Source organism: Cryptomeria japonica, chromosome 4 (genome assembly GCF_030272615.1).
Source record: "Cryptomeria japonica chromosome 4, Sugi_1.0, whole genome shotgun sequence".
Taxonomy (NCBI): domain Eukaryota; kingdom Viridiplantae; phylum Streptophyta; class Pinopsida; order Cupressales; family Cupressaceae; genus Cryptomeria; species Cryptomeria japonica.
In genome coordinates, this window is record NC_081408.1 from 125,925,076 (window position 1) to 125,939,731 (window position 14,656).

General features: G+C 35.5%; 1 protein-coding gene across 1 annotated transcript; it reads right to left on the reverse strand.

Moving 5' to 3' along the window:
• Window positions 1–890: 890 nt before the first annotated feature.
• Window positions 891–7,333, reverse strand: LOC131074120 (ribosome production factor 2 homolog). The gene is made up of 8 exons (XM_058010675.2): window positions 6,777–7,333; window positions 4,136–4,244; window positions 3,667–3,876; window positions 2,486–2,731; window positions 2,308–2,376; window positions 1,600–1,773; window positions 1,437–1,502; window positions 891–1,326 (listed from the first exon to the last, which is right to left on the reverse strand). The coding sequence occupies exons 2-8, from the start codon at window positions 4,202–4,204 to the stop codon at window positions 1,177–1,179; spliced, it is 984 nt and encodes a 327-aa protein (XP_057866658.2). The 5' UTR covers window positions 4,205–4,244; window positions 6,777–7,333; the 3' UTR covers window positions 891–1,176.
• Window positions 7,334–14,656: the final 7,323 nt, after the last annotated feature.

Here is a 14,656-nt window from a genome sequence, read left to right on the forward strand (position 1 = left end):
TAACAGAATTTCATTGAACATGGTATTTTCTATGTGAAACTTACTTCACACCTCCGTTTGTAACAGGAAAAGGAAAATCTATTGTAATATTGAGGAAAAGGCATAAGAGGATCCAAAATAATGTGTGTTCAGGCAATGGTATCGATTTTTTTTGAAGGGTCAGATTTTTTTTAGGCATGATAATTACTTAATTCCGGTGTGCAATAACCACAATAGCCTATCCGCTACTAACTGAATAAAATATAATTAATTAAAAAAATATTTAATTAAGAATTAGTAAGATGAAAACTAATGGTGAATTTATAGTCTGTCCACTTATATAACAACATTCTTGGCTGGGATGAATACTTTTTCTTGTCCTACATATTTTAAAAAGTTTTAATTCGCTCCTACCATTCTCCATTTTGCCATGTTACATTAATACGTCAAATTAGGTAGTGAATACGCATAAATCGGTAAGTATAACAATGGTGGGCTCAATTTGGCAAAAGCAACCTTTTAAGGAATGGAAAGATCATGTTAACACAATGGAAATGAACATTTTAGAGATTAAACTTTAAACAAACAGTATGCTAGAAGTATACCTAACCAAATAAGTGATTATATATATACATATATATAGCAGGCAAATGTACTTGAACGTTAAACAAAATGGGTATTCATAATTTGCATGAAAGTCATCTTCCTGTTGCTGCACTAGATTTCATTGACCACCCAAGGGATTTTTCCAGACCCTAAGTACTGCTGTGTCCAAAATAAACAGGAAAGGAGTAACAATGAAAATTTAATGCACAATGAAGCTGACAGATTGAATCAGATTACTTAGCCTAATTTCTAGACCAAATTCCTAGCAAATAATCTCAAAATCTCAAAATATCAAAATCCCAAGCAGCACAAAAGAAACTTGTTAATGAAGAATAGCAGTGCTTGCAGAAATGACAGAATTACAAGATATTGCTTCAAGTGATTGTTTATCTGAAGATCGACATTGAAAGAAATTACAGGTTATGTCACTACATGAACTTATGGACTTCCAGAAGGTAGAAACTTCAGAGACCAGAGAAATCCCACCTTGAGAACAAAGATAGTACATGTTCTGAAGTTTAACAGAATGCAAGTCATTAGTTCAGTGCAGGAATCAAATCAAAATTGAAAAGCCACAGCAGTTATAGATTTCTAGCCTGTTCTTTGCTTCTTGTTTGATATTGCCAAATTTGTGTTTTCATTTTCTTTGTGTGCTTTATTCTTCGAGGCCGACAAGGCAGCTGCAGCTACTCTCCGCTCCCTCTTAAGACCTTTCATTTTTGCCAGGGCCATGTCTCCAACCTGCAAAATGACATAACCCTTGTAGCTTAAAACAGCAAAAGCGGACCTATTTAAAAGAGGAGGAATGCTAGAAACTTCCAACATCATTAATTGTTGCCCCAAAAAGATACCTCTTGCTTTGGAACATAAATCTTTCCGACTTTTCCAGCTAACAGGTCACCACTGACATTCTTCACCTGAAAATAAATACCAAAGCATGCACATATCATATTTACCAAGAATTTCTTGAAAGAATGTAAATTAAACTCAGCAAAAGGAAAACACGAGCCTTACCTTCTTGTTGGGCTTCAAAATTGCAGATTTCATGGCCTCTTTCCTCAGATCATCATTTGGAAGCCGATGCCGTCTATGAACCAGGTCCATTGAAGGCCCTATTTCAACCAGTTCAATTCGTGGAACAATTGTGCCAGACTTTTTTAACCGTATTCCACAGTGCATGAAACGAACCTGTATAATTAACCACTTGCAAGAGATTAGTAAGCCATAACATAAACTGAAAATTTAAGCATAAATGATACAACTAATTGAATTCCTATACAAAGAATAATCTGCTGATGTGGCCTTATTGTCTTCGGACATGTAGTGTCGCGGTTAAAACACTTCGTTGGTGAAGCGGCCACCAAGGTTCGAACCCCTGCTGGGCCGTTGTGCTCACAGGCCTTGTGTCTTCGCTGGGCCGTTGTGCTTGTGGGTTTGAATAAGTAAAGTGTGGGGATGAGGTCCCCCGGTTGTGGCCTCACCGGTTCATAGCTCCGAGTCAAAGGTGTTTCACGTGGAGCCGGAGGGCGTGTCATGCCAGCGTCGCCGGTCACGTTAAAATAAGTTTACCAGGCATTAAAAAAAAACTGCTGTGGCCTTATTTAGAGAAACATTTTCACTTGCATGCTTGGCATGAAAATAAAATCTAATAAACAGATAGCGCAGAACTATACATACACAAAATCTAATCTTGAATCAAGAGGAGTCAAGACTATAGCAAACCTTATTATCATCCAATGCTGTGCAGACAAATACAGAGTCTAGCCCTGTAAGATTTATTTTTTCAACAACCTGACCAACAATAAGAGATCACATTGTTATGCACAAACCAATATTAAACAGAAATTGTCATATCACTTCTGTACACAAACACAGAAATCTGAGGAAATGGTAACAATACCTCCCCCCTGAACATATCAAGTAAAACCTCTTTCAAATGTTTCAGGTGCTCCTTGGTCTCAAAACCTTCACCAATAAAGGCAAATAGAGGCTTTGAGCCTACTTGTGGGGCTAGCTTCTTTCCATAGCCAAATAATTCCATTGAACTAAAATTTTCTATGCCAACCTCAATCAGATCATATACATGATGATCATACATTCTTCCCAAAACGAGATTGTTAGGCCGCTTCTTTGAATGTGAGCCAAACTGCAACAATATGAGCAGTGACAGAAAAATCTTTAAAATGACCAGTGCACAGTTTCAAAATGAATATTTTCAGCTATGTAGAACTGATTCACATCACCACTTTCTACATTAGAGCACTAAGTAACATGTTTTAAATTGTGATTATACATTTGGGGCTTATGGAGCTGATTTTGGGGCATATACATGTTTGACTACAGCATGTCAATCAGAATGTATCATGTGTGCTCAACTTTTCTGTAGGGAGGTGCCTCCAAGCCTAGGTAAGTACTCTCACTATCAATTATTTATGTACAAAAATTTGAAGCGGGAACAATTTCAGTTCATATATTAATTTTTGCACCTTTTAACATGCCATGCAATTTCCAGAGGGTAAACATAAGGGATTCCAGCTTCTTCAGGCATTAATTACAAATGAAGATGAAGCAAAAGAACTGAAATGAGGAACAATTGAAGCACATTCCAAGCACTGGCCCACTACAATTAAAAGGTTATAAAAGCACTAAAGTTCAAACGAGATTTTCAGTACCTTAAACTTGGCAAACCTAAGACCTTTACTAAAACCATTCTATATTGAAGTCCTAGCATGAAATTCTACAAATGCATCAAAACAATTCAGTGATAATAATTTATCTATGTATACTCGGGACTTATAACTTCAATATCTCCTTTAGCCACATACATGTCTAGATGTACATTTAAGTTTAAAAAGTATTTTACGCCTCCCCATGAGCTGCCTCAATATTCACATTTTTAATCATGATCACCCCATACCTGGAACAGATATAGGATGTGGAGATGCCAAAAATAGCAGGGAAAAAAACTGAAAAGAACTAAGAAAAAGATTTATATCACCAAATTAGTATTAAGATTTAAAAGGATATGATCCCCAAATTTCAAGAAATATCACAGATGCAGATCCAGCTGCAGAAACATACAACGAACAGACTGCAATCAGTCTTTTGTGAAAGAAAGTCTAAGGCAGTTTCACCCCCACTCTCAAATGGTCGAATATCTCCATTCTTTTTGGTGTATTTGATGGCATTTCCACCAGCCCTCTTGAGATGAAATATGTCAGTCAAGACTGAATTCAATACATTGCTAGTCTTTGTGCCATGCAAAATTAATATTTTCTTGGCATTTTCAACCTGCAAAAGTTCACAATGAAAAAAATCATGAGAGGTTTTATGAATATAATATTATTATGAACCCCCATAAAGAAATTTAAGCTTGGAAATTAAAAAGTCTACATCAACATTATCTTGAATCAAAATTCGTTAACATCCATGTTTAATATTTCTACTGGTATAGACAAGAAAATTGGAAATACAATGTGCTAAGGGATCCAGCAAACATTTTGAATCAACGAAACCACAGGAATATAAATTTTTCAAATAACGCCCTTACCAGCTTTGGAGCACGCTTTTCGAGAATCCTCCTTGCATGATTTGTCTTAGGTTTTACAACTTTCAACATGCTTTCAGATCTTCGGAATAGCAAATGTCAAAATATATAACTGCCAGCTCAGAAAAAGTTCCATTATCAGTCAAGTAATCAGAAACTTAAACCGTTCAATATAAACTTCTCAATAATCAATTCATTAAAAAATATGAAACGCTAAAAATAGTAAAATACTCAAAAAAAAAAGCTCAACATGGACCTATTAGAAAGTGTCCAGAATGGATACTAGGGGACTCATGTCAGAGGATTTACATAACATACAGCATGTATGTTTACTCGATAAATCAATAATGGCTTGAGGGACACCATTCTTTTTATTTCCTATTCCAACATGCAATTGTGATTTTACTCATTTTGCAGACAAGTTTCATAGCTCACCAAAGTGGCTAGAGGGAATCCCTCCTGTCCCATTGACTTCTATGCGTTAACTTTCTGAAAAAAATGAAGAAATTCATGGTTCCCTTGAAACACAATGAAAGCACTTAAAAAGATAAAGGACAGCATTCACAAAGTAAGATGGTCCAGTACCCAGATGTATCTGACACAGCATGAAGTACTAGTGCATACATGGAGTTCCAAGGAGAACAGAACAGAGCTTGTTGTCCTGGCAGAACCACTTAGTAAACCTAAAAACCTCGAAGAAACAAATGCCTACAAAGATTATTTACCAACAATGACATGCTGTTATATATTTCAAAGTAAGGAAACTACTTCTTCAATCTCTCGTCATTCATTTAGATTTCCTTTGGATAGAGAGGATAAAGTTGTAAATAAATTGTCAGATTTGCATGGTTTTACTACAATCTAACTAAGCGCACTGAGAGACAACACTTGTCTGGGTTAAAATCTACTCAGTTAAATCTGTTTTCCCTGGTAGTTATTTTCTGTTAATGACAGCAGCTAGTATTACAAAACCTTGTCCACTACACAGTTACTTTCAACTCTCCTTGAAGCTCAAGAATGCCTTTGTCTAGTACATACATCATTTTCATAATGATGATGGAATAGTTACCAATCCCTCTCTGTATCAACAAAAGAAGATGAAAACAAAATCAGTTTACAAAGAGTAATGCTTGAAGTTAAGAAATATCTGTTTCCCTTGTAGCTTTCTTTTGATCAAGAGCTATAACTAATATTGGAAGAAACTGTTCGCCACATGGCCAATTCCAACTGTACTTGGTACTCAATTTTTTTGTCTAGTATATACATCATTTTGTGAATATAAGATTCAAAATCGATATTGCTCCGTTCGTACTCAAATTGCTCCAATCTTCCAATGTGGAGCAATCACTTCTGATTCTCTCAAAAGCTATTCTTCATTGATGATATTATTTTTACAAACATCTACTTTCCAATTCAAACTTATCCCTCATTTGAGCATCCCATCATGGTGATTTCGGTAAAATCAATTAAATAACTATAAAAGACTAAGGCTGACTTTCGACAGCTTATCTATGTAACACAATTTTCAGTTGCAATGGTAGCAATCTAAGCTATGCAATTATATCTGATTGTTGGCACAAGTACTGAATTCAAAAGCCGCTACATTCAATATTTTCTGTTATTCAGCGTTGCAGTTTCCTTTGGTTGCTCAAATTGAATTAGGAAACTCCAGAATTAAACCATTGTTTTTTGCCATGATGATAGATCCTATAAATTCCATGGGTATATAACTGCAAATAAACATTTATGGATGTACTAAAATTTGTGTAACTCCTGAAACAGCCAAGACACCTCTGCGCATTAGAGACATGAATAAGTTCGTCAAGCTCTTGCCTATGAATGTGACCTGTGGCATCACACATCATCTCTGTAAAGCTAGTGGTCATATTGTAAAATTACATTTGTAAGATCTGAATAAAGCAGTCGCCAAAAAAATCTTTCCGCGTTAATAACAGTACAGAAATAAAGTTATTTTTATTTCTTTATTTCTACTGTGAAAACCAACTTTACATTTATTAGTGGCTATGGCTATTTATTCTACAGATACTAATGTTTTATCATAAGCATCTTCTTTCAGACGATGAAGTACAGTAACTCCGAAGGGTTAAGAACTTGGAATTTACAAAGGATAAAATGAAAAGCTCAAACCCTAAAGATTTGTAAACTCGTTATGCTAAGACTCTTAAATTTTAACTCACTAACATGCAATGCATTGTTAACCATGGACTATATGCTTTCAACACATCTTTTCAAAATTGTAATATCCCTTAAAAAGAATTTTGCCCAAATCTACACCTCAACCCTTGGTAATTTTATCAAACAGTTTACTCATATGCTTTGTGGTATGAGAGTGGTTTGATGTTACGGTTTACAACATATTGTTTAACATTGTATGCAGAATCACGAATTCAAAGAACAATATTGATTTGTTTCAGAATTATCAAATACATCTACGCATACTTCCTCACACACATTTCATCAAACATTTTGCATGCTTCCTTGGCTAAGATTATGACTACATTCAGATTTGTTTCAGGCTTTGGAAAGACAGATCGGAGATGAATACATCCATCCAATATTTTGCCACCAAAGCATATATAATTCCATTGGAAATTAAATGTATAGGTACAGTATAGCTTCTGACCTGGGATTGTAGGAGTATGTTATGCTGAAGATGAACTCGGAATCTTCAGATAGTTGAAATTCTTAGAGGCTAATAGTTATGGTGTGCAATAATACTGAACCTACCAACGATGGTGGCTATCTGCATCGACTATCTTGTTATAAGCAATAATAACTCTGAACTATCACCGTTTCTAAGAGCTCATTACAGTAATATGTCGCTGGGGAAGGGTGGCTGCTGAGCTTAGGCAACCCGTAGTGAATGTTGGCTGCCTATTTCTTCCCCAATTTCTCCGGCTAGGAGTCACCAACAAAATCTTCGTGAACTGCTGTCGCGTGATGCTTCCATGTTGCAGCGACACCCACTAATCACAGCCTCTGTGGATATTCTAGACCAGTTAACCCCTGCAGATTCGAAGGCGCAGGTACAATGTAAGCCCAAGGTCACGACCCGGCCAGCAATGGCGGCTAGGGTTTTCGTCCTAAAACAGTTGCGCAAAGAAGAGCTTCGATAAGAAAGAAAATATCGCATAAAGACAAGGAGCCCTTCAGACTCCACGATAAAATATATATAGGTCTTTTCCATAGCATCGAAATTTTCCCTTTTAATATACTAGCAATTGCACCTTGGGTACGCCGAATACGTTGGAAGGTCAATTACCCAAAAAACCATCTTTTTTTGCATACATTTGTCAAGTACGAGGTAAATTAATAAAGCCTATTTAGAAAAGAAAATGATGTTGCTTATGTAATAATGGCCCCAACAAAGAAGTGATAGGTTTAAGGCAATTGTGCATTCATTATAGGAAACAAAACATAAGTGAAATAAAACCTTTGAATCAAGAAGATGATTGGACTCCATACCAAAAGTCTCATGTTATGTTTGCAATAGTGAGAGGGAGAGATGGATAGATAAATAGAGTGAGACATGTCTAGAGATAAGGGAAGATAGGAAGAGAGAGATGGATCTGAAAATGAAGAGAGAGAGAGAGAGAGAGAGAGAGAGAGAGCGAGCTAGGGATGAAGATAGAGTGAGAGTGGAAGAGGGAGACAAATAGAGATGGATAGATAATAGAGTAAGACATGTCTAGAGTTAGGGGAAGGGAGGAAGGGAGATATATATATATATATATATATATATATATATAGAGAGAGAGAGAGAGAGAGAGAGAGAGAGAGAGAGAGAGAGAGAGAGAGAGTATATAAAAGGTAGAGGTCTAGGAAGAAGGAGAAGGAGATATATGGACAGGTAAAGAGAGTGAGACATATCTAGAGATAGGGGGGAGAAAAAGATAGAGGTAGAGATGAAGATAGAGTGAGATAGGAATAGGATGACAAATAGAGATAGATAGATAGAGAGAGAGAGAGAGAGAGAGAGAGAGAGAGAGAGAGAGAGAGAGAGAGAGAGAGAGAGAGAGAGAGAGAGAGAGAGAGGGGAACATGTCTGGGTCAATTTGTAATTAACTCATCAACAAAGATGTTTCAACATAGGTTGACACCTAGTATGGTGTCTCTAGCTTTGGTAAATTATCTTTCAACCAATTGTAATAGTTTTCACAAAATATTGAATTATTTGTAGTTGACTTGCACAACTGCATTTTTTTTCATGGCATATGGACTATCCTTTAGTTCCTTTATTCACTTCTCAAGATATAATACATTTAGGGATTTTGTAGAGAGAGTGCCAAGGAAGCTACTTAGAAATTGCATATGAGGTATGATTTTTTACTGAATTAACTTTTGTGCATTGATAATCATATTATAAATATATTAATATGTATAAGATAATATAATAATAATAATAAAAAGAATTACAAAGTTTCTTCGAGGAGGAACTATTATTAAATAATATTTTAGTCCATTAATCCATGTATTAGGTTGAAGTTGTGACAAAGATTGAAATTGAAGATAAAAAAACTCATAATCAAATATTTAAAAAATGTTATGTTCACAGCCATTGATTAGGGATTATGCTGAGAATAGGAGGAGCTTAAGTTCATTTATCCTTAATTTCAAAAGAATAAAACAATCTATAGAAGATTCAAAGGAAAGACTTAATGTTGATATTATACAAAGTATATATAAAAGCTACTATGCTTGAATAAAATTAACTATATTATTTTATTCCTTAAGAAGTCCAACCAGGATGTTTTTTTTTTCATTAATTTCAATTTAGTTGAATAATAACTTCCATTGAAACAAGGATAGCCAACCTACAACATTTATGTGGTAAGTACATCAAAACACGAGTTCTGATAATGAGTAGTTTTTTGGATCAAATCCTTTGCAATTATCATTTTTTTTTAAAACTTGGTGCAAGTTTTAGGAATCTTCAAGCTATTGGGACAAAACAGAGGGCTATGAAGGAGGGAGAGATGGCAGTTGGAATGCGATGAGTAAAACAAAAGAGGCGTTGGTATATCGATTTAATCCATATCTAGAAGGGATCGATTGAAGAAGGGGACGTTGGTTTTAAAGGAAGTGTAAGTTGCAATCAAAGAACAAGTTTTGAAATCGATGCTCTATAATGCTTACCCTCATTTTGTAGATAATACGTGCATCGCCTAGTAATTGTTTTCTTCTTTCCATTGTTGACTCGTATGGTAATGTCTTGGTTTGAGGATGTAATTGTAATTGTAAAAGAAGGCCATACCTGGTTTGAAAACGTCTTTGCCAAAGTGAAGATAAGGCCATTGATTGTACAGGCAAATTGATTTACGTGATTGTATATCTTTTGCGTTGTTAAATCTAATCTACATCTGTGAATCTGGTTACATTTTTGAATTTTTTTGTCTTAACAATTTGTGTATGTTGCTGTGAAATAATGTTCCCATCGTATAGTAGTTTTCATCCTTTCTTAACAGAGTATTAAAAGTGCTATCAGTCTATGAGTTGAAGTATCTTTCTAAGTTCTTGGCGCTTCTATGGGTAGAATTGTTTGGAATTTTTTTTTGTTTATGGAATTCATCCTCATCATGTTTATCCAATTCACAACAATGAGATGGTGTCACATAGTGAAAGAGTGTTATTATATATAGTTGAAAATTTGAAAATATCAGGGCTATATACATATATTGTGCTTTTGGGCTAGCCTTAAATCACACACACTAAGAAACATATTAAGTGTAGAGAGTGTTAGTCAATTCTAAGTGTTTAACATTTTTAAGCGTAGAAGTGTATTCTTAGTGAGACCATATGCATTAAGAAACATATTAAGCTTAGAAAAATGTTAGTCAACTCTGATTGTTTAACACTTTTAAGTGTAGAAATATAAGCTTAGTGTGTGATGTTTACGTCGTTTTGTGCTTTTGGGCTATGTTCAAAAAGAGAAGCACAAAAAGTTAAGGACATCATCAATGAAAGGAAGTTGCTCAACAAAATAAAAAAACTGGCAAAAAAATATCCTATGACTATATAAACCATTCACATATGTGCTTGCAATGAGCCTTTCAAGGAAACATGAATGGGGAAGACAAGCGGTGGAAATGATGACAAGACAATCTACTGGCGATAGTACCGTCTGAGCACAAGTTGCAAGTCCTTGAAAATAGGTTTGAATTCAGTGAACGGTGGACAAAAAATAGGGCAAGATCCAATGGTCCAAAACACTATGATCGTCTTGCATGCCTCCATTAAGTTTTGGACCGTTGATTTTAAAAATTAGCCCGTTCATCTCATATAAGAGACACCTTCGACGTAACAAGATCATTTCAGACCTGCCTCCCATATAAGCATACACATACCATCCATTAGACATCACTTTGAATAATACGAAATATTATTAGTTGGAATCAAATGACTCATTTCTAACTTCTCAGACCCATAGGTAAAGAAGAAACCATTAAGTAGAATAATAAGGTCAGGAAAATTCCTTTGTTCAAGACTCTGGTGAAAAAGGCTTATATGTTACGTCATTTGCTACCATTCCTCAAATACACATTCATTGGAAGTGAAAGGTCCATCAAAGTTTAAATTTGACAATTGCTATGATATTTGTTGTTTATATTCATGCACACAAAATTTAAGATGAAGAGAGACATTACACACTACATCCAATTTGGAACAAGAAAATAAATTTTGTAGTCTAGAGGAGAGGGGAAGAAAAGGTTGCCAATTATTTCATCTACCACAGCCTTAATGGTACCCAAATAATTTTTTAGAACTATCAAATTCAATTTCACATCTGATTGCTAAGTTGAAAAATACCAAATCGGCAAAGTCTAAATTAGCTTTACCACCAGCTGGCACCCTAAAATAGGGACAAGTAAAAGACTCCAGAATGGCTACTTTATATGGAATGGCTACAAGGGTATTTATGATGCGGTCGGAATTAGTTTTCCCCAACTTGGGGTTTTTTGGATAAGCCCCTGACTAATATGGTTTGTCTTTCATCTTCTTATGTTATATATTATTGAATGAGTAAAGAACAACCTCGATAATCACCTGCAACATTTCAAAAATCATAAGGACAATGTAGAGTTAGAAATTAACAACGCCCATTACAAGAACAAAATAGACAGTAAATACATATTGACAACATAAATATTATAAACATAAATTGTATGGCATATAGGTTGGAGTTGACAATAAAGAAGGGAAGCAACAACGATCAAAAGCAGTTGAAATTACTATTTCTATTTTTAAGATTAATGTTTATCCAGAATGGTAGATTTCATGGTGCGGTGGAGGCACTATCCTTTGCTATTTAAAAGGATTATATATCATCTCTTATGGTACATGCCTCTTTTGATGTGATATGCAAATAAATTCAAAACCGTCATGATCCATGACACTTTTCCCAACTTTCGTCTGCACATATGATTGCTAGCTTTGTTTGCTGGCTCAAACATCAAATCCTCCTTACAAACCAAACTAATGTCTTAATGTCTAGCACGTATGGGTTTTAGTTTCGCAGTAATGTTTGGTAGATAATGTTTTAGTAATGGCTATACATGACTGTAGTATCCTGAAGCAGCAAACTGACGACAATCTGGATGACGTAGGTGAGAAGACTTATGTTTTAATCCATTCATAGTTTCAAGCCCGTACAATATTAAACCTGCCAACAAAAATGGACGGTTGTAATCTATTCAATCGTCTAAGAGACACAAAACGGTGGACTATAAATGACCAAGTCCTCATCCTATTCGTAACATAGTTTTGACAAAAGAATACCTAGCTCCAATCCTTAAAGCCTCTCTGCAACTTCATTCGTAATTTCATTCCTAATTGATCTATTCACATGGGCACAATGTCAACAAAGACCTTAGTATTTTATGAATGAAAAGAAAGTGCCACAATTTTGCACTAGTGAGACCACTTGATCATTAACAATGAAAAGTTAATTGCCTAATGCCACAAAATGCATCCTCTTAATCATTGAAGACCTTTTGCATACACCACATACTATCATTTTTAGAGACATTTAAGAGAAGAGTGCGATGAAGCTCTCCATACTAAAGGTAGAACGTAAGCTCCATTAGACATTACCCAGGGATTCCAATTTTGTATCATCCTTTGTGTGCCCAATTTGTGGTAGCAAAAATTGAAAATTCCTTTTGGGACGAACCTCAAGGTCACAATTACCGTATTTAAAAAGATGCGCAATACGTATTCAAAAAAATTAAAACTCTTTCCAAAATAAATAACTTTTTTCTGCGATGAGATTTAAGTGTTCGATTGTGAATGTATATGTGGAGATTAAGAAGCCTAGGAAGTGTACACATCCATTTAATTCTATCAAATCAGAAGAAATAGAGGGCCGCGACATTCTGGTGATTTGACTGGTTGGCATTGATGTCAGAACAAAGGAGACTTTGTCCTATCTCATTACAACGAAGACTCGATAAGTGTACGTGTGATGCGGGGGAAATGAATCAACGGTTGTAGATAGTGCAATCGTCTTGCATTGTCTACCTACGACCCTGCATCGTTGATGGACAAAAGAAGCTTGTCCATTCTCAGATAGAAGACGCCTTCGGCGTAATAAATGCCAACCACTATAAAAAAAAATGACTTTATGATAATTACTTAAGAAAAGAGTCGGCTTCAACAATTTCCACCAAGGCACAAAATTATGAAATAACCCTTCTTATAAAGCGCCCAGGTCAGAGTATTAAACTTGGATGATTATAAGTCTTCCTTCATTTGGAGTGGTCCCCACAAAATTAATTAAATATGAATAATGAATAAGTTTATAACTTAGAGCTCCTCTTCATATTTAATTGAATCATTTCATTCCCTTATTTAACTAATAATTTGCTTAGCCTTCCGGAATAAATAAAAAAAAGGCTAGCAAATTGTCATCAACTGAGTGCTAGGCAATGAGGGACATTACAAAAATCATGCAGATGTAGAATGGACATTGTAACAACATAGTGAATTGTTATCAATTGAGAATTGACATTGTAACAACATAGTGAATTGTTACCAATTGAGTGTGTCTATTATGTTTAAGCTTGGCACCTTCTCATAGTACTGAAACTCAAATATCAAAAGTTGCATGAAGGTGGTTGTACTGTTGTACCATAGAGCCAATATGCAATGATCAACATAACACAGGGACACATACCAGGGGTTGGAACAGGGTTTTCCTATGTCTCCTATGTATGGATCAAAAATAAATCCATCCTTTTTCCCAACCCCCACATCTCAACTCATGAAGCACAAGGGATATCGAGGGGGCACCTTGAACTAGGACATCCCAGCATGCACAGAAGTCCCTCATTACATTGTGGGAAATTTGCATGTTATAGTAAGTGATCAGAAGGAAATGAAGGTGGTTTGCACTATAGGGTCCATTTGTGATAATCAACATAACACATGGACACATGGAGATTTGGGACAGGGGTTTCCCATGTGCCTAGTAGTTTTGGGAATAAGAAAATGGGTTAAGAACAAAATCATCCTTTAACCCCACATCTCGACTCCTCAACCACAGGGGATATCTAGGGGGTTGTAACAATATGAATTGTATCCTTTGCACCTCCCTTTACAATGTTTTGCATTTGTTTTAGTGTTTCCCTTTCCTAGGTGTTTTTACTCCTTATTGGCCCCCTGTTTAACCTTCATCCTTATCCCTTTCCTTTTCCCATTTCTATGTGTTTTTTAGCTCTTAAGTTTCCTTGAATTATCCTTCCCGTGTAGTGGTTATCCTTTCCCAATTCCACATTTAACACTTGTTACTATCCTCATGCATATTAACTCCTTCCCTTCACTTCCCAAAATCTTCCATTTTGTAGATTATCTTGACATGAGATCACCATCATTTGATACCCACTGCTTCCTTTAGCATTTCATAGAAAACTGGGCCTCCTTGGATAAAGGGTCAATGGTGCCCCACTAAGTGTATAGGGATACACTTAGACTTTAGCTCCATTTACCAGCAAAATTTAACATTAAGACTCATTAATGCAAACCTAATATGTGTTTGCCCTTATTTGCCCAAAAGCTTAGTAAAAATCTATGAATAGGCCTTCTCTCCCTCTTTGAAGACCACAAGCTATCATTTTCCTTCTATTTCTTGTTTTGAAGCAAATTGTCTTCATGCATTAGACTTTTCAGAGCAATAAATCTTTAAAGTAACATTGTGACTTCACTCTAAAGCTCTATAATAGTTTTTTGAAGCCTCATGGACACTTGTGCAAGAATTATGTGGCCCGAAATCCTTACTATCTTTAGTTGTCATCATGCTTGCTATTTTTTGTTGCATTCTATTAGGTTTTTAACCTAATCTACATACTTTCTCTCATCCCTCATCATCCCCAATGAAATCCCTTTCTTTCTCCTTTGTCTCCTTTATCTCCTAGTTCCTTATTTCCATTTAAAGTAACAATGTGACTTCACTCTAAAGCTCTATAACAGTTTTTTGAAGCCTCATGGACACTTGTGCAAAAATTTTGT

What these genes read in the sequence shown, in the direction of transcription:
- LOC131074120 (XM_058010675.2), bottom strand. Translation starts at nt 4,204, where the DNA reads ATGTTGAAAGTTGTAAAACCTAAGACAAATCATGCAAGGAGGATTCTC. An exon ending in TTGATATGTTCAGGGGGGAG is followed by an intron (nt 2,377 to 2,485) that starts GTATTGTTACCA and finishes ATTGTTGGTCAG; the next exon opens with GTTGTTGAAAAAATAAATCT. An exon ending in CAGCATTGGATGATAATAAG is followed by an intron (nt 1,774 to 2,307) that starts GTTTGCTATAGT and finishes TTAATTATACAG; the next exon opens with GTTCGTTTCATGCACTGTGG.